The 20,248-nt window shown below is 37.0% G+C and overlaps 1 protein-coding gene and 2 long non-coding RNA genes across 4 annotated transcripts; 2 read left to right on the top strand and 1 right to left on the bottom strand.

Moving 5' to 3' along the window:
• Positions 1 to 228: 228 nt before the first annotated feature.
• On the top strand, positions 229 to 12,364 carry LOC136969798 (uncharacterized). 2 transcript variants are annotated; one of them, XM_067264059.1, is made up of 7 exons: positions 229 to 293; positions 7,182 to 8,526; positions 8,597 to 8,788; positions 8,858 to 9,001; positions 9,075 to 9,263; positions 9,327 to 9,484; positions 11,884 to 12,364. In XM_067264059.1, the coding sequence occupies exons 2-7, from the start codon at positions 7,188 to 7,190 to the stop codon at positions 12,037 to 12,039; spliced, it is 2,178 nt and encodes a 725-aa protein (XP_067120160.1). In that variant the 5' UTR covers positions 229 to 293; positions 7,182 to 7,187; the 3' UTR covers positions 12,040 to 12,364. The 2 variants fall into 2 exon arrangements, with proteins under 2 accessions (XP_067120160.1, XP_067120159.1); XM_067264058.1 differs by having other exon boundaries at positions 8,831 to 9,001.
• Positions 12,365 to 14,412: 2,048 nt separating this feature from the next.
• LOC136969829 (uncharacterized) lies at positions 14,413 to 14,872 on the top strand. Its single transcript, XR_010879875.1, has 3 exons — positions 14,413 to 14,438; positions 14,503 to 14,688; positions 14,748 to 14,872. It is a non-coding gene; the product is annotated as an uncharacterized lncRNA (long non-coding RNA).
• Positions 14,873 to 16,581: 1,709 nt separating this feature from the next.
• Positions 16,582 to 17,408, bottom strand: LOC136969797 (uncharacterized). The gene is made up of 2 exons (XR_010879870.1): positions 16,965 to 17,408; positions 16,582 to 16,886 (listed from the first exon to the last, which is right to left on the bottom strand). It is a non-coding gene; the product is annotated as an uncharacterized lncRNA (long non-coding RNA).
• Between the last annotated feature and the right edge of the window lie 2,840 nt (positions 17,409 to 20,248).

Here is a 20,248-nt window from a genome sequence, read left to right as displayed (position 1 = left end):
GTACACAATCGGAAAGTAGTCCTATGACTTTTTGTTTATAGTACCTTACATGCGGATCGCCCGGAAAAACGTCCGCGTTTTCTGAATGAAAATAAAGTAAGAAAAAACTCTCGTATTCCTTTCACATGTACAATTACTTTATATGACCTTGAATTGTAGAGTCGTGGTGTGGGAGCAGTGTAGCACGTGATTTACGTTAACGTGAACTTTGATCCCGCTTTTGGCGTAAATTTGGACTGGTATGTACTTCATTTTCGTCGGTTTATAGTTTATTAAACGGGATTTCATAACTTGTAAGTTAAATTCCGTGTTATAAATAAATATTAGTGTTATACCATTACTTCTCTATTATAAGTCAAGGGCAGAGTTCTACATCGGTGCCTGCCGCCATATTGGATCGGAAGTAAACGTGAGTCAAGTTTTAATATCTTATTAACTTGTTAGAGAGAATATATTTAGGTACAATTCTAGATCTGTGTGAGGGGGTTGGGACCTTAACAGGGCTGTAGAGCATATTAATAGGAACAAAAAAAGTCTAATAAACCATGGGTGTACGGGCGACCCTTCGCGAGATACAGGCCCCCCAAAATGACTATATGAGCAAAATAGTCAAAGGAACCGTACCTGTACGTGCAACCCTTTGCGAGATATTCACCTCCGAAGATCAGTTGTTAACGCGTTTGAGTATCAATATCAACCTATTCTCTGTGCTTTGCATTGTCGAGGCTTGCTATCGCTTGCCTTGGCCGATGTGTGCTTTGGCGCTTGCCATCGCTCGCACCTCGGCACCCAGGTGGGGGCAAGTCCCCACGTTCCCTAAAAGTATGTAACGTCAAGTATTCCGCAAACAGTCGAGATGGCTACTCAAAGCCGGCAGAGTTGCATGGGCTAAATAGTTAAATGTAATAGTCTTAGCAGAGTGACGTGACTCGCAATCTCGCACGACCTGATTTTGGGGGCTGTAACTTGCGACAGGTCACTCGTAGAGATACGGTTCCTTTCAATTTTTTGCTACTATGGGTATTCTCTGATAAAGTCCCAAGGTCCCTTACAAGATCTCCCGGACTGCATTCTTTCCCCTCGCGTAACACCATGCTCCAGAAAAGGCAATGAGGAACCACTCTGGTTGTAATTTCACCCAGGATACATCTTGGCGCGTTACTAACCACTTATTAACCTCCACCAGGTGCTCGCCGACGTCGGGATGTTCGGAAAAAGCGACACGATGACTCAGACGTGTCCGTTAGACACTAGTGAAGTGTATAGAAGTTTGCAGGTTCGAATTTATTGAAACTGGCAAGTTCGGTGATTCGTAACAAATTACTTACCATCTTTGTTCTTTTTATCAGTACTTATAGGTATTTGCAGACGTTGTTATTGTTTTATAGTTTAGCTTTAGTGCGTTTTGGGATTTGCGCTGCTATACGTATAGTTCTTGTTCTTCGGCAGTAATAAAATGATGACAAAATAAACAGTGTAGGTGTAATTTTTATTGTGAAATAACAGTCTCGTTGTTAGCTTACGAAGAATGGCTAAGATTTGACTGACGAGGATCTCCGACGTGCCATAGATTATAGCGATGACGAGAACTATGTGTTTAGAGAAAGTGATAGTGAAGATGGGGATTTTATTGCAAATACTGTTTCTGGTTATGAAAGCAGTTTCATGGAAATGTCATCCGATGCTGACGACAAGCAGTTAAGTAGTGATGTCAAAAATACAGTTGAAGAGGATAAACTAAATAACTATAATAATTTGATTGTTGAATATGTTGATAAAGACGGAACCACTCGGAAATCAGAACTGCAAAAAACAGGAAGAATTAAACGGCATAATATAATCAGTGGCCGCGTTCGTAAGGTTGTTCTACCACCACAAAAAATAATTTGTGACCCTCGACAGTTTCAATTTATTTTTCGACTCGTTTTAAAGCGCACCAATTTTGAAGCTAGAGTATTGAAAAACACATGGAAACTAATGGATACAATTGAGTTACAAGCATTTATAGGTCTGTTATTGACTATTGGTGTCAATGAACAGAACAAAATGGATTTTAGAGATAGTACATCCCTAATTATATGGAGAAATATATATCCCACTTGGAATCAGCTAAAGCAGAGGTTCTCAAACTTTTTCAAGCCACTGCCCCCTTTGTTCGATAAAGTTATACCCAATGCCCCTAACCCGTCAGTGACGCCAACTTTTGCTTTTGGTCACCATTCAGTACCTCGACTCCAGTACCCCCCTAAATTTACTCACCACCCACTTTGAGAACCCCTGAACTAAAGGAATATTTTTATGAGAAACAGCAACTCAAATAAATTTAAATTAAAGTTGAAACTTTTACTTAAATGCAAATTAATATTAATAATGATAATCCTTTGAGTCCTTATGAAGAGCCTGCGACCATAAAGAGTCTTGCTGTTTAATGCAGTTCACGCCCGGCCTCTTAAACTCGAAATTTGTTAAATTTTCAACTATTCTGCGATATTTTCAGCGTGTCTCTTCCGTCGTCGTCCCCGCCACGACCATTATAAACTGCAACCTATTCTTCACTGCGTGTGCTTTCTGGTTCCTATTCAAATCACAGTTTTTTCAATAGCCATTCATCTGAAATTGCTTTCAGCTGCGAAAGTATTTCATAAGCATGTGTTAATGTTCGTAGTCTATAGGTTGGACAGTTACTTTTCATTATTCATGTCTGCAGATTAGGACAAGCTTCTCTTTGTCTTCAAAAGATACAACTTGCACTTATGCGGGATCTTCTGAAATATTATGTTAATTATTATCTAAGAAGAATGTGAGATACACCAGTCGATAGAGTAACTATGTGAGTTACGTCTCCCATCCGCATTCGAACGTTTTGTCGTCTACTACCTCTAGGAAGCACCGTAAACGAAAATAGCAACTGTGCAATGGAGAAAGCATTCTGATAGAATAGTACGTACATGAGTAAATCCATTCATTTATCGATTGACTAAGCAGGAAAAATTAAGTTTTGTGCAATCTGTTTTGTAATTTTTTCTAATTTTTATTATGAACATTGCAATAATGTATGTTAAATAATCTATTGATGCAGAAGTTGTTTAAAGGATACACCTGTAGTCCATTCTGAGATGATTGAAACTGTATCTTATTAATGGAAGCTTCCTTAATATGTTAATAACAAATTACTTGTAATTGCATAGGATTTGTTTTTCCTCTGAGGTATTTAATTACAGTGCGCACAGTAAACAGTCTTTCAATTAGTACTGTCATTATATGGAATATGAGTTTAGTACAAATTTCCTTTCATAAACCTTCTTTTTATAACTGTATATATTTTGGCAAATTGCATGAAACTGCGTATAAATATTGTTTTAACTGATTAAGATTCATTGGTGATGCTTCTGGTTGTATCTCTCTAATATTTTTTACTAGGAAAATATAGTATACTGTATTTAATAAATTATATATGCGAGCAGTCAAAAAGTTCCCAGAATTGTGCTATTACACTGTAATGGTAGGACTTATGGAAATGTTTACCTAATCATCTTCAAAGTAGGCCCTTCACCGCGCACACACACACTTGCTCCATCAATCTACCTTAGTTGGAAGCACTGTTGGAAGGCTTCTTTTGGAATATTCAGGAGTTTGACCGTTGCATTCAACTTGATCTCCTCTGTGGTCGCGAAACGCATCTCCTTGAGACATTTGCAGCATATGGAATAGCCTAAAGTTGTCGGAGTAAGATCAGTGATTACAATGACTGGACAGTAATGGAAAGTCATTTTTAGTGAGGAAGAATTGCTGCACAACAAGCGATGAGTGACTTGATGCATTATTGTAATGCAGAAATCATCAACTCCATCACTCATCACACTGTTTCCCCAAACTGCATCTCTGAATCTATGCAAAACTGCATATAGAAATGATCAATAACACTGTCCAGGTAGTATGAACTTACAGTGCGCGACACCATCATGTGAAAGAAAGCAATCGGTGCAACAACAGTGGCGTAATCAATGGGGCAAGTGTACATGTGCTGAAGGGTACTACTTTGAAAGTAACTAGGTAAGTGTTTCTATATATCCCATCGTTACAGTGCTATACCACAATTCTGAGAACTTTTTTTACTGTCGGTGTATTTTACATTTTGCATCGTCATTTAGTTGCCATATTGCAAGTGATTTACTAGGTTACAAATTCTCTGGAGTAACGAAATGACGTAAACGTAAACCGTAATGTTTTAAGTGCCGAAAGTCGCACGACTTGCACTTTGGAGCTTAAGCAGTTATGGCGTGTGTGTACATAAATTCAACTCGAAAATACAGCCACTTACGGTGATGCTATCGCCAGGATACTTTTTTTGCAGCAGAAAAATGGTGTTTACAACGTTACGGCATTGCACACTTAGATTATATATTTTATTGTTGAATGCAAAAATGATGTTATATTCAACCCTGGCTCATTGCCCGTTGGTGTCCGATGCCTTTTCCACTATTTTCTTTCATTTCTCTCGTTCCATTGCCGATTTTTTCAATTCCCATACATTCGCTCCACGCCGCTTCTTCACGTCATCAATCCATTCTCTATATGGTCTGCCTCTTTTGTTGGATCCATCCATAATACCATAGACTAAGGTCTTAATTTTTCTGTTTTCATTCATTCTTGTAATGTGTCCAAACAGTTAAAGTTTTCATTGTATAATTTTCTGTAAGAGATTCTTTTTCATGTATATCCTATTATAAAGTTCTTCGTTTGTGACTTTCTGCATCCATTCTATTCGTAAGATCTTTCTGTAATGGTGTCTTTCAAATGCTAATATTTTTCTTACCATATCTTATGTTATTACCCGTGTCTCATAGGCATACAGCATGCAGGAGAAGATGCAAGTGTTCAGTAGACAAGCAATAGATAGTGTGGGTGCCGGGAGGCGGCCAAAGTCTCGTTCCTCCTTTTTGTCGGCTAACAGGTCCGTGAGACCTGCCCACGTCAAGATGGCGGTTCGGATGGGTTACGCGTTACGCGTTACGCGAGTGGAGGAGGTGAATGGGTACGACGATAGAGCGGCGGAGACGATACTCGAATAAAAGACATAGCCAACGGATAATAACAACAACAAGAATTTATTTAAGCTAGCAGGATGATTACAAAAGGGGCGCGCGACGGTCGTTTCTTTCTGGATTCGCGGAGGGAGAGTTTACATAAATTCGGGTCATACCTCGTGATCCGGGTCGGTCCTCGTAGTCGGCAATATTTCGTCGATTATCGGCGGTTCCCCTGGATTCCGTCCGTACCCGCACAGTCTAAAAGACAACCGTAACCGACCCCCCTTTTCTCTGTCGTCGCCTTTTTATTCTCTCGGTCACGAGAGAATAAAAAGGCAGTTTCGCCAACCCGCGTTTTTCGACTCTTGTTCCTCCTGATTCATTTTTTCTTTCTTTTGACTCATATCCCTTTTCCTTCTACGTGCGCGGAAAAGGATGTATCGTTACCGGCTAAATTCCGGTGGGTTCGAACTTTCACAATAGCAATAACTTTACAATAATGCATATTTTACACAATAAGGAAAGTAATGCATTATCATTTGGCAGCCACATTGATAAACGGTAATTAAACTGCAAGGCAAGTGTCCTTTCTAAGTGTAAGTAGAATTTGAAAATTCAAAATGGCATTCTGGTTCCTGAATACTTGAGAATTTATATTAATAGGTAAGATTCGAGCTCTGAATGAGGGGTTTCGCATCCCCTGAGAATTGTAGACCCCCCTACTTTATGAGAAAAAAGTCAAAGGAACCATACCTGTATATGTGACCCTTCGTGAAATATTTGCCTCCAAAGGTCGATTTTTAACATGTATCAGTATACTGCCTATTCTCCATGCTCAGTGTTGTCAAGGCTTGCTATTGCTTGCTTTGACTGATGCTCTGCATGTAGTTATGTGCTTTGGTGCTTGCTGTCGCTCACCTCTCATTGCCCGGGTGGGGCAAGCCCCCCGAAACTATATAACATCAAGTACTGCACGAACAGTCGAGTGGGCTACTCAAAATATAACTTTCAAGCTACCTAAGTCTACTTACAAGTCTATAACACTAACAAATTTTCGATAAATTTATGCATACTATTAACCGTTTTACGCGGCCGACTTTGACAGTCCAGCGACAAGTTGCATGACTTTTCCAACAAAAAGTATTTATGTTTAACAAACACTAAGACACATTATCACAAAACTAAAATTGTGATCCCTGTCAAGGGGACGGGGATCGAACCAAGGATGTGCGGGCAATGTGTGGATGATCTTCCAAGGATCACAGCAACGCAACATGCATATGATCTGCTGAGGAGATACCTCCTGGGAGGTCTTACGACGGAAACTGGATTGAACCAAGGATATGCAAAGCATTGGTCGAGGTAATCGATAGCTTGCTTTGACTGACACTCCTCATATGTAGTTGTGCATTTCAGTGTTTGCTATTGCTTGCACCTCAGCATTCACCCCCCCCCCCCGAAACTACATAACATCAAGTACTCAATGAATGGTCAAGTGAGCTCAAAGCCTGAATTGTTGTATGGGCTACGTAGTTAAATATGATGGTTTTTGTGGAGTATGCATCATGACTCCTGATTACACCCAGAAGTAGGCTGATTTTGGCAAGATGTATCTCACAAAGGGTCACATGTAGATGTATGGTTCCTTTGACTTTTTTGCTCCTATGGTTACAACTCTGATAAGGTTCCTGTTAAATATAATTATTACTTGTGTAAAAAAGCTGGTAACATTGTTTTTGAACCACTGTTTAATGGCAGCAATCTCAACATAAGTTGGTCTTGAGTGTCTTATTTAAACCTTTTATATTAATAAATGTTTATTCTAGTAAACTTTGTGCTCTGTGTGTGTGTCTGATTTATAAGTAAAAGTTAAGAACACAAAACAAGTTCCAACCGTCACTTTCAGAGGTGTAATTGTGCACCTCTTAGTTTAAATGCTATTCATGCAAGATTTATATGCTTCCGTGTTCTAAGAAAGCATTGAACTTGGTAACCTTTTGAGTCTATTAGGTTTAACGATTAAAGGTGACGCTGCTTTAATCAATTGTTAAGTTAAAGCCTTTCGCATTTGTTTCTTAGATTCTTTGGAACTTATTTAACTTGTTAATCATCCGAATGTTGTTCTTATGCAAAACTTTTTTTTTGTTACAGGTAAAGATGGATGCAAAATACGTAGACATAGATTCTATAATTAACAGTAATAAAAAGAAACTTTTAAAAATAGACAATACACTCGTATCACTGGAAAGTAAATATCTGAATGCAAAACAGACAATAAAAAGAACATTACGCGCCATTAAACACGAGCTCATCGGCGAATTGGACGTCGCTTATCAAACGAAACATGAGAGCCTGCTCGATTTTCGGAGAAAAATCGAGGAATACATTTCGAACGTTTTAAACGTCTTCAGCAGTTCCCTACATCATCGCGAGGTCTCGAGGATCGTAGAGAACAGTCCTGCCGAAGTGCGTCTTCTACCTTATATTTCTTTGGATTTTATACCGGAAGATATTTCGACAGCCAAATCAGCTGTTGGTTACCTCAAAACATGTGCGGTTTCACCAGAGGAACTAACTTTTACTGTATCCGAATCGAATTTAAAGTATTGGGTAGAAGTGAAAAGTAGCAAACCTTGGCACTCTCATTTAATACATTCTCTGACTGCTGTTGCCGAAAATTTTGCAGATAGAAAGTTTTATGGGAATGTCATTGATAGAAAGGATGGTACTTATTTAATTACTTTTCATAATTTTATTGGTCTTGATATTAAAGTTTCTGTTTTGTTGTACGGTCATCATATAAGAAACAGTCCATTGACAGCAAAAGCTGCTCCACTTACGTGCACCAATCGTAAAAGTTTCCCTTTAGAAAGTGCATGTATAGATACGTCGACACCTAAAACCACCGAAATGCCAAATCGGAACGAAAGTATTTCGAAGCTTCTTAGTGGCGACAGCATTTCGAGTTCATTCAGCACAGAAAATGGCGAGAAACAAAATTCTAAAGTTACTGGAATGGGACACAGTCTCGTAGAAGAGGAAGAAGTTCCGAAAAAGTTTTCAGATACCACAGGAAAACACTATTCTGAAGAATGGAGCAAAGAGGAAAATGTATTTCCGACAGAGGGGTTGAACGTCTGTTCTGTTGAAAATGGCGAAGTCGATCAGAATAAAAGTAATGGAACTGTTAGTGCGATAAAGGAAAACACACCGGTCGATTCAAGTTACGCAGACGAATTCGGTACTGAAAGAAAAGAAAGAAGAAACTCCAGTAGTGTAACAAAAGAGGTTTTAACGAGTACAAATAACAACAGCTCATTCTTAACGTCTGAGTGGAGTGAAAGTATAAGTGCTGACAGAATGGATAACTCAAAGATCAGTACTACCGGAGGTGATAGGTTTTGGTCTCCGCAAACAACGGAGGATTTAAATGGCACGAGAGACGATAGCATACCTGCTCGTAAAACCTCGAATTGTACCGAAGATGACGACGAAGGTAAGAATACATTCGCATCCTAAATTTGTTTATCACACTTATTTAATGTTCTCTATTTTAAAATATTCAGAGAAAATTGTCCCAGTCACTGCCAAACTGACACACGTGGTTTCTAAGCAGTGTGGAGTGGATCTTAGATATCCTATCGGCGTCACCGTGAACGATAATAAGGACATAGTTATATGCGACACGGGAAATCATAGAGTTTGGATCGTCGACAAAACCGGAAAGAGAAAAGCGCTATTTAATTCCACACGTGACGGTAAGTTAGTTAGAAAAAGAATTAAAGGTTAAAGTTTAAGAGATTTAAATTATGCAATTGAACTTTCAGGTAAGAGACTCTGCAGACCTTCTGCAGTCGTTACACTTGGAAATGGGGATTTAGTTATCAAAGATGATAATGCCCTTCACTTTTACGATTTGAATGGAATGTTCATCAAGAGTGTCGGCAATAAAATGTTAAGCAGGCCTTTCGGTATTTATATACGCTTATAATTATAGTATCAAACGAGTGGTTGTATAATATAATTAGTTGAAAATGTTTTAAGGATTGGTGCTGACAGAAGACGAAAAGTTGGTGACCCTAAGCGAGAGTAGGCAGCCAAAGTTGTTTTCATTTAATTTAGACGGTCAGCTGGAATATAAGAGCTTTTATCAGCCTCTATTGAACAGACAAGAAAATTCAAAGTGTCGTTTTATGGCTACTTACAATAGAGAGTTGATTGTATCCGATTTAGGTGAGTTTAAGATTATTTTTATTTTCTAGTAAGTAGAGACTAAACATATTTCCATTGTTTTAGGATTAAGCAAAATGTATAAGACTAATTTAATGGGAGAAGAAATTCAAATTTTTGGCTCTTACGGCAAAACTCCCGGAAATTTCAACGAACCGTCGGGAATCGCACTAGATTCCAGTGGAACAATGCTGATAGGTGATAGCAAGAATGATAGGATTCAGGTTAGTGTTTGGTATTTTTCTAATATTATTGCTTAAAATTGTGTGTGCAATGAAAATATAAATAATTGGTACAGTAAGGCCCCGCTTAACACTGCCTCGCTTAACGCTGATTTGATATAACACGGTCTGCTTGAAGCCTAAGAAAAAGCTCAGAAAATGTATGCCGATTTTAATTATTGCGGCATTTCGTTGATTCGTACATAATACAATTATTTACAAGCACAAACCAATCAGTAAAAGGTGGAAAAAAAGGTGTCCCTTCTTTAAATCTTCGTTTGTTTGGTGCAATTTTGGAAAAAATATAACATCATGGATGCCGTGGTCAATACCGGCTTGGCTTGGCAAGAATTAACTGATAAATGTGTGGAAGAAGTTATGGCTGAAGGTATCCAAGAATTCTCAATGAGAAGAACCTATCGCTGTATCGTTAGGTTGATCAAATTGTCAATCTAATATATACAGCAGGATTAGGAGATACAGACGATCAGGATATTGAGGAGTTGCCACAGGTTTCTGGTGAGAGCCTTGCTTTGTCGTCTAGGAACGCATCCCCCGCGTTAAGCGGGGTCTTACTGTATTCAAAATATCAGAAATTGCTCGTCATAAAGCTGCGATGTCCAGTGGCTGAGGGGAATAGGATGTGTCTTAGAGGAATCTGCGTTTGAGGACAGTTGGTTTTTCAGAAATTTACAAAAATGGTTAGCCTTAGGTAAGTCAGATCTGCCTTTACACCTCCCAGATGCCTTGCAGACTGACTGAATCAAAGATTGATGTATAAGTGTTCATGACGTGGGAAAGTGTTAGGCAGATGGTCACACAGTAAGATGTTAAGCCTGCTGTTATGGAATTTTGATTTAAACTTTATTCAAACTTTTGTGACTTAGGAACTGTTTGTTAATTACCTATACACATTATGATCTTTCTCCGTGTATAGTACAATGGAAAAAACCTTCCCTTTAATTATGTGTACAATAATTTGTGGACTCGGTGACACTGCCAAGTCTACATAGAAATAAATGTCTTTACCCCCTACAATGTTTTGCACAGCCCCATTCCTCTTTTAAACTGTATACATAATTAATGGAGTGAACCTTAAAGGCAATTGATCAGGGCATCTTTTCTCTTTCACTTGTGCTAGCTGACTCTATTTATGGCATTGGTTGACATGTCTTCTAATGCGATAGTACTCCTCGTTAATTAATTTATATGCTTATTTAAAAGAAATTGTCAATACTATTAATAAGAACGTGCTGTTTCTAGTTACGGAAACGAAAGTAAGGTTTACGGCATAAATAGACCCGAAAGGCATAACACGAACAGTTATTACTTTCCTGACTCTGTTATATGTACTGTACAGTAACAAAGTATGGCGATTGATCGAAAAATGACTCTCCAAGATTTTTTTATTTTTGGACTCGGGACCTTGAAATGTCAGGGGTTCGGCAACCTTGGTCTATTCAATCAGAGTGCCACTGAAAATCGTCTTGCGCGTCAAGTTTAGTGGCGCACTGATTGAATGGAAATGTAGTAAAAATTATATTTTAATTATTAATTACACATTTAAATGGAAACCATAGTTCAGTGTAGGCCACAGTACATTAAAGACAATCTCTTGCTTGTGAATTTGTGATAGATGACGTTACAAAGAACTCTAATATACTTGCATACAATATAGTTCCATCATAAAATTGATTTACAGGAGTCCTTACATTATATAATTATTAACAATAAGCAACACAATGATGCTTTGTTTATTTTAAAACTATTAACATATGAAAATTAAAAACGAGTACCCAATAAAGCTAGATATTTTACTGGGTACTTTGTTTTTGGTGACGGTGTTGACATTATCGGCATAATTGAGACAGAGTGTGGACCTTGTTTCTGTAATCAGCTGTATGAATTCAAAAGATGGGAACAGTTTACAGGATTTATTAATGAATAAATCCTTACACTGAGGTCCCCTGCCCCCCTGGTTATACTACTGGTGTTCAGTACTATTTGTAAGTGCAAAAGTTTACTGACAGTCTTTCAATGCACCATACAAACAATCGATCAGTTCTATGATTCTTAATGCAGTCCCCATTTATCCAGCATACTTTCCGTGCGATTGCCTTTGAAAATGCTAGCCCTGTAACACATTCCATTTTACTGTTTACTCTGTTTTATTTTTTTGTATAGTCTTTCATGACAGCACAACATATTGTTTGCTTGCCCGTTTCCAAAAAAAGCAACAGTATCAAAGGGAAATGGCCACATCATTATCTTTATGTCTATACATTCAGTAATCCAGCAGTTGCACTAATCTGGGACCCTTCTGGTCGGATTAGCGAGCATCTGCTGTAATTTGAAAAGTTTTCGATAGTCGTCGAAACATTAAAAATACCTTTGTTTTACAGATCTTCGATTGGGACGGAGAATATTTGGGCGAAGTGCAGTTTTCGGATCCCATTCGTAGGCCTTCGGATATTACGTTAACTCCCGACGGTTACCTGTATGTTCTCAATTACCTAGACCATTTTCTAGGTATTTATAAATTAGAGATGGACGAATAATACGACTCCATACAATACACACAAAATAGTTTAAATTGCATAAAGTTGTTCATATTACATAAAGTCGTCTCCATTGTTTAATATTTTTCAATACATAAAATATATTTTATATTGTTCCTATTTTTGTAAGAAAATAGACAATTTGGTCTATATTAAAAACATTTTATAATATTTAAATTGTCATCTTCATTGTGTTTGTCCTATTTGAAGTTTTTAGCGGTTTTAAGCATGTAATTGGCGTAATAAAAGACAAAAATTGGTTTAAATACTTTAAAAAGTCAATGTAAAATTTCATGTATAAATAAATTTACTAATTTGAAATTAATTTTGAAAAAGTGCGCCAATAACTAACCAATAGATTAACCACTATAGCGCCGCTTGCTGTGTTGAAACGAAAAACACTTTGCTCGAGTGTTGCATTCAACGAGCTAGAATATACTACATAGAGTGGCTGTGACCATGGTTACGGCACTCTTCGTGGCAATGACGGGTACTATCAACGAGTTAGAATATTTCAGCTCCTCCTCACCTTTACAGAACAAAAATTCCATGCATCTTGACTAAAAGGAAAATGGCGGACGTGTATTCAATTTTTCTCTGCCACTCCGTGTAGTATAGCTCATTGGTTGCACGTGAGTGGAATGTGTCATTAAATCATGTAAAATACATTTATTGGCTTCGTTTGTTCGTTTCTTTTGCTTTTTCTTTCTTTTTAAAACATGCTCTTCTTCATTCTTTCGTTTACCAGAAGCTAATTCATCAAATAAATTAGAAAAACTTAAAGATTCTCCTCCATCTTGATCATCTCCAGAAGTAGAAGCTTCAGAATATAATTCTTTTTTTTTTTTATTGAATTTTCTAATTTTTCTATTGTGGTATTAACGCCACTAAAGGAACTACTGCTCTTTGCTTTTGATGATAATTTCAGTTTCTATTGTGGGAATTATTGAAGATGAGATGGTTTCTCGTTTGCTGGCTTCCACGGTAATTTCTTCGAATGTTCTACTTTTAAAACCAATTTTTTCAACGAGAGACCACCGATATGGTCTCAATGTAGGAATTTTATTATCTATAGCATACGTGACCGGGGCTTTTTGCTGTTCCAAGTTTCTTTGCAACATGTAGTATGTATAATGCCTCTAAGTTGCAATTTCCGATTCCAGCTACCATGTTTGCTGCAGAATCTCTCAGTACTAAGAATATCTTATTGCTTGTCAACTTCTATTGTTCGAGAACAATGTTTATCTGTTCACTGATTTCGTGTAGCTCTGTGGGAACCTTCAAAGGAAACAATTCGCAAAACAGCTCTTTCCTGCTGAAAATCATCATCCTTCAACCAGTGGGCTGTTACACTTAAAAAAGGAGAATTGTTTGTAGTTGCTGTCCAAATATCAGCCGTTAAAGAAATATATTTTACATCATAAATGATTTCTTTTAGTGGCCGGACGGCCGAGCGGTCAAGGTGGCAGCCTACCACTCTGGGGTACCCGGGATCGAATCTGAACGGGTCGAGAAATCCCCAGGAATTTTTCGGAGGTTGGTCCGTTCGGATATGTCGGGCCCCGTCCCTCACTACCCGGCCGCCCCATTGTGGGCCTGGCCGAACCCATAATGGGCCTACTAAAAGAGGCCCTCTTAGTGCCCACAGGTGTGTACAGCAAATGCTCTGTATTGAACTGTTTCAAGAGAGATGAAGAAAATTACGATTTAACATTCTTCTTCTGTTATCGCAGATTTTGAATTTACTGTACAGAAGAAGGTCACGAAAACGCAGGGCCGTTCCTAGGGTATCTACCGCCCGGGTGCAAGAATAATTTTGCCGCCCCTTCCCCCAAGTTGTTAAAAATTTACAAATATTATTTAAATTTTATTTAACCGCGCAAAAGCAAAATATAATCAAATTAATATATGTACTCACCTTTAATTTTTACTGTCTCTCTAACCACGATATCGAACAAAAACTTTTTAAGCTGTTGCGATTAACACGATTACACGTTTAAAATTAAAATAAAAGAAATTATCCCGGTGCGTGCATTTCTATACTTTGACCACAGACGAGTATTTTCCGGTAAAATCTTCCTCGCGACCGACGTGAAAAATAGCTTAAGACGAGTTAAAACAAGAAACTGTTATACTTGCCACTTGTTGTGGCCTGAATAAGTTGTGTATATAAAATTTGAATTTGAAATATAATTAATAATATTTAGAATAGTACATATATTCAAATAATATTAGAATAGTAGTATTTTAATGATAATATTTATGTATTATATTAATTTAATGATAAATTAATTTTTCCCTTTTTTTTAAGGCGGCTCGCGCCGCCCGGGTGCCCCGCACCCGCTGCACCCCCGGGTCGGAACGGCCCTGCGAAAACGATTTAACCAATGGCGAAGAAAGTAACTTTCTTTTATAAATTCTTACTACTGAGGCGATTTATTCATTGCATCATTTTAATTACAGTTAAAGTAGATAATGTTTATGGGCACTTAGTATGCACAGTATCTCGCGAGAACGGTGTGAATTTAAAGTTTCCAATAGCCCTGGCCATTAATAGCAATCATGAAATTGTCATACGCGATACGGGAAACAATATAGTATAGTTACTAGACGAGTTAGGAACACCGAAGAATATTGCTATTGCCACAGGTAAGACAATGGATTACTGTTTTAACTTCTCACCTTTTGACACGTTAGTAAATTTTCAGGCTCTCGTAAGATGGTACGACCCTCTGCTGTCGTGTTCGTGGATAACAGAAGCTTCGTAGTCAAAGACCCTCTTCATCATTTCGATACAAATGGTTACTTCATCAGGATTTTTGGGCAAGAAAAGATTGACAGAGCATTCGGTACACAGGAAAATATAATACATATCTAAAAGTCTATTTGCTGCCTTAAGCAGGGTGGCCACAATTAAAGTTTCCTTACTAACAGCGCTTTGTAGCTGTGACCAATAAGCGTATTGACACCAAAATATGTATATGGATTATGTAAAGGATGCGGAAAAGGACAATTCAAAAAGTTTCGCTGTGGGACGCTATACAGGAAAATGAATAGGTTTATTCGTTTCAGAAGGGACGTGCCTTTTGCAGAGGATGTTTACTGAATATTACTCAATGTGTGTCCCATTTGTTCAGGTGTGAAATATGAAGGCGATGAACGGTGTGCTTAGAGCTGACTGCAACTGCTCTCTAGTGATCTTCTAACCCCCGTATTCACCAACGCGAGTTAAACAGAGAGTTGACGAACTCGAAGTCAGATTACAAGTTACTCTTCTTTCGTATTCAGATAAAAATTTAACTCTAGAGTTTCGCTACTCTAAGAGTTAATATTTAAAAACAATCCTGCATTCGAGATTAAACAAGTTTTCTTTCGTAAGTAGCGTGTTGATTGGTTGAAAGCAAATATGTGTAGAAAATGGCGGAAAATGAAGAGGAAAGTAGTGTTCGCCGTAATTTCACAAGTTTTGAAAAAGAAATGCTACTCGAATTAGTCGAGAAGCATAGAAATATAATAGAAAACAAAAAAAAAAACAAATGCGGTTTCTTCAAAACAGAAGAGTAGTACCTGGCAGGAATTATTTAAGACAGGAGGAGAATTTCCTCCTCCTGTCTTAAATAATTCGGACGTTATGGCTGAAAAACTCCTGTCGACGGGCATTTTAACTCGGCCTTTAAGTAATGACTTCGATAGTGATGCCCAACCTAATACAAGTAAGTATTAAGGCATTATAATTTATAATTTTTTTAAATTTGAATTAATTAGTAATGTATTTTAATAGCAGAGATACCTACAACTTCTGTAGGAAATTTTCACAATATATCTGATGTATCTGCATCTGAAGTAAGTCAATGTTTATTTAGTTATTAATAAATTACTTTATAATACTTAAATGACAATTGTGCAAATATTTATAGTATACATGAAAATACTTCCTATATTAAGTCTACTTCACTGTACAATACATGTTATGTATAAATTAGTATCTAATTGTAAAAAATAATATTTTGACACTTATTAAATGCCAATCCCCCGCAGACTACCACTTCGACTTATATAAACAGTCCCTATAAATTCGCTTGTTTTAATCGTTTTTTCACTTTAATTTGCCAATGAGAAGTTGTTTGACAATATTTTGACAAACAAACATATTTTCAAGACAATTAACCAATCAATACTCCCAGTAAACTCCATCTTTCAAACTTTCAATGCTAAGTCTATGGGGTAATTAATAAAAAAATACAAGTATTAATATGAATTTATTACTACTACTATTCTCTTTAAGTTTTGGGGTTCATTTGGTTGTTTCTATCACGTCTACACTTTGGACAGTACCACTTTCCCTTGGGTTCGCTAGCGAAACCGACACAAGAAAAATGAAACCATTTAATTGGGCATTCTTCATTGTCGCAACCAATCATTTTACCGAAGGAAACCTGCTCACAAAGACAATAGGTGGGCTCGTCCGGATCAATTGGTGGTTCAATACGTGACGTGTCACTGTCACGTTATTGTCGCATGCTAAGATATGTGTACTCACAATTAATCCAGTGCTTGAACGATATAACAACTTTATTCTTAACTAAATGGTTTCACAAGCTTTACATCGAAGGTAAGCACACCTCGCGCTTCAATGCTACAAAGACGCCCTCTCGGCAGAGATGTACCCGCTGCCCTCCTATAGCCACGACAGTCACGTAGTTTCTCAGGTTCGGTTTTTCTTCTCTTCTTCTTTTCTTTCGTTCGACTGCCTCCAGTGATTTCTGTATCATGTCTGTCTGTTGTTTCACGTTCTGGTTGCATATCATTTCTAGTTTCAGTGTGGTTGTCATGCTCGTGACCAAAATCTGTAATATATAAAAATTTTTCTTTTATGTTATTTCATTACTGAAGTATATTAATAATATTTATAATTTATCTTTTACCTAATTTCTCACGATCTGTCTAATTGTCTGGTTTTATTTTCAGTCATGTCTTGAAGTATTTGAAGTCTTTCATCAATATCCTGTACATGAATAACGCATCTTTGAATCAGGAACATAGTTCTTTTTCTGACATTATCCGATTCTTTTTGCAGTAAAGACTGATGATGATCAACATCATGAAGGATCTTTAGTTCATTAGCCATTTGTGAATTGCCACATCTTCGATCATTAGCCATTTGTAAATTTTTATCATATTTATAGAACTGACCTCCTTCAAAGAATGAAAAATCATTTTGATATCGAGATGATAAAGCGGTCTTTCGATCAACACTAAGATCCAGCGGACAGTCCTGATCATATGACATTTTTGAAATACCTTGAGTTGGAGGAATAAAATTATATGGTTTGTTAAACCTGAAGAACGCACAAGCATTGCCGTGTCGATATAAACTTCCACGGTACCCTGTAACAAATGAACACTCGGAACAACGAAAGACTTCGGTTGTGGTTTTGTGTCTGGCTAGAATTTGACGACTTCCAGCTATATAGTTACATACTTCACAGGAAAACAAACCAGGCATCGCAAACATACACAAAAATGTATCTGTAAAAAACAAAAATAAAAATAATCATTAGAAAACAGTTCTCTAAATGATAGCTGATTGTTTTCGGTGCTGAGTATTTTAACTATGTTAAGTTCGATATTCAATTAAACAAAATTGTAACACGTGTGTTTATGTTACGTAGTGTTGATGTACAGTCCACAGCTCTGTCACACGTGTCAGGTGTGTTGTGTAACTATAGACTTGAAAATGCGGGGAGAGATCTTCCTGCCTAGAGAGGGAAAAATTGTGCTTTCCCTTTGGTGTGGCCGGGCAGTGCTGACCAGAGTGTGTGGCTGTGTGGCTGGCAAAGAACCAGTGTTGTACCTTTATTAATTAATTGTCGGGTGCCAGAGTGTTACTCACTAGTGTTGAAAATAAATTACAAATAGTGTTGTTGTTGTGTTATAAATAATTTGTGTACTGTTTAGAACGTGTAAACAGCAACATGTTAAGACATTTTACAAACTACATAAGACTATTGAAAAATGCCACATACAAAAAATAAATAACTTATTAAGTTAAAAACTGTAATAATTAGTGATGTAACGAATAGTATATTCGGCCAGGAGTGTGGCCGAATGGCCAAATATTCGGCCAAACTATTCGGCTTGATTAACGCACATATGAAAATTGGCGCGCAAACCATATTATGGTAAGGGTCGCGCATCCTGCTCTCTATTGGCCCGCTGTCACTACGATTTTTTCTTCCAGTAGGTCTAAGTTATTTAAATTAATTAATTAAATTAGAATTATTAAAGTTAATGTGAGATGGAGTCTAAAGTCTACCTCTAGTGCCAAATTGGTTTATAATTTATGTAATAGCCGTAAATAGCCCGATATGATTCGGCAGCTGTTGGTATTTAGATGTAAGTTATAACTTATAAGTTATTTTATTTACAATCAATCTTTTTAACTCTTTAATTAAGCACTAAAATTTTGTTTTTACTGTGTATTTGTAGACTGAATAAGGATATACTTTAGTACGGACGTATGGTCTAGTTTCTCCCCAGTTGTGGAACAGTTCAAATATATTATTAAGGGTTTCTATTTGTGAAGTTTTGTGATATTTTGTTGTTATTGTTTTTGTCAATATTTTTAAAATTAACATGATTTCAAATGTTATCTTTTGCATATAATGAGAAATGCTCATTCTTTGCTTTATTTATAAAATAAATTATATATTAGTTACTCATCTTCTAGAAATAGATATCGTATTTAATGAAAGAATTACTTAAGTTTTAATAAAACGTTTCGTAAATCATTTTAAAATATCGTAAAAAATATAAAAATATACGCGAATACGAATATAACATAATTAACTAAACAACAACATTAATGCCCGATTCATTCTAACCTACACGCCATCAATGCCATAAGATATCGGGCTAGATAAAGGCTATATTATTATTTAATTACGAAATAATTTAATAGTGTTAGATGCTATTTCTTACTAACTTTAATAATGATAATTTAATTTTCAGCATTAATAAAAGTTACCAAAATGATTGATTTACTGTGTTTTTGTTATTTCTTACTCCTGTTTTTAGGTATTCGGTATTGACGGCCGGATGGCCGAGCGGTAAAGGTGGCAGCCTACCGCTCTGGGGGACCCGGGATCGAATCCGAACGGGTCGAGTAATCCCCAGGAATTTTTCGGGGGGTGGTCCGTTCGGATATGTCGGGCCCCGTCCCTCACCACCCGGTCGCCCCATTGTGGGCCTGGCCGAACCCATAATGGGCCTACTAAAAGAGGCCCTCTTAGTGCCCACAGGGCGGAAAGAGTTAAAAAAAAAAAAAAAAAAAAAAAAGGTATTCGGTATTCGGCCGAATAGCAAAAAATAGGCCGAATACTGGGTAGTAACCGAATATTCGTTACATCACTAATAATAATCTCTACTGCATGTGCAGTGGCGTAGCTACCATGGTGTCACCCTTCTTAACTGTTTTATAAAACAGTATCGGATTATTGAATTGTAATATGCCCGCACTCGAGCAAACTCGAACGCTGTATCCTCGGGTGTCGAGGGAAGACAGAACTTACAAAAGGAGGACGGTTGGTCACCTTACATTTATGCTCGGCAGAATATTATATTCTACAGAACTATTAGCAGCAAACTGCCATTGGCGAATGAATTCCATTACTATCTGGCAAGTTTTATATAATACGGCATCTTCTGTCAAGAAAACTAAAACTTTGCATTCACTAAATAAAAATACAATTATGTCCAGATTAACTAATTTTTCAATTTTTTAACACAAGCATTCGAGAAATCTACTTTATTATATAATGGACTTTTGGCTTTGGCAGGCACTCCCTTGTTGAAACTATTCAGTTAATGGTTTTAATGTAATAAAATAGTTAACTCTTTAAATATAATAATTCTAGATAGCTATAATTAAACATTTTATGTAATTTTATTAATGTTATTTATGGCTAACAATGCAATGTTGTATCGCAGATGCAACAAAATTCCGCCGATAGAAAGAGCATCTATTTTTAGCATAAAATTGAATATTTTTAATTTACCTCAATGCTTCAATTGTCCCACCGGTATCGGTATTCTTGCGTACCAAGTCTACGACATTGTCGCTTAGATTCCTTGGAGGATCTAATCTGTCTTGCATTGCAGTGTCTTCGTATCGAGTTGAGAATAAGGGCATCTTTCAAATATAAAAAAT

This window comes from Centruroides vittatus, unplaced genomic scaffold (assembly GCF_030686945.1).
Source record: "Centruroides vittatus isolate TY-2023 unplaced genomic scaffold, ASM3068694v2 contig_181, whole genome shotgun sequence".
Classification (NCBI taxonomy): domain Eukaryota; kingdom Metazoa; phylum Arthropoda; class Arachnida; order Scorpiones; family Buthidae; genus Centruroides; species Centruroides vittatus.
Note: the sequence above shows the minus strand (reverse complement) of the source record. Positions and strands in the feature narration are given on the sequence as shown.

Bases quoted from the DNA above. Each gene is read 5' to 3' on its own strand.
- LOC136969798 (XM_067264058.1), top strand. From the start codon at position 7,188: ATGGATGCAAAATACGTAGACATAGATTCTATAATTAACAGTAATAAA. The intron at 8,527-8,596 runs GTAAGAATACAT...TAAAATATTCAG, and splicing joins TACCGAAGATGACGACGAAG to AGAAAATTGTCCCAGTCACT. The intron at 9,002-9,074 runs GTATTTATATAC...AAATGTTTTAAG, and splicing joins AATGTTAAGCAGGCCTTTCG to GATTGGTGCTGACAGAAGAC.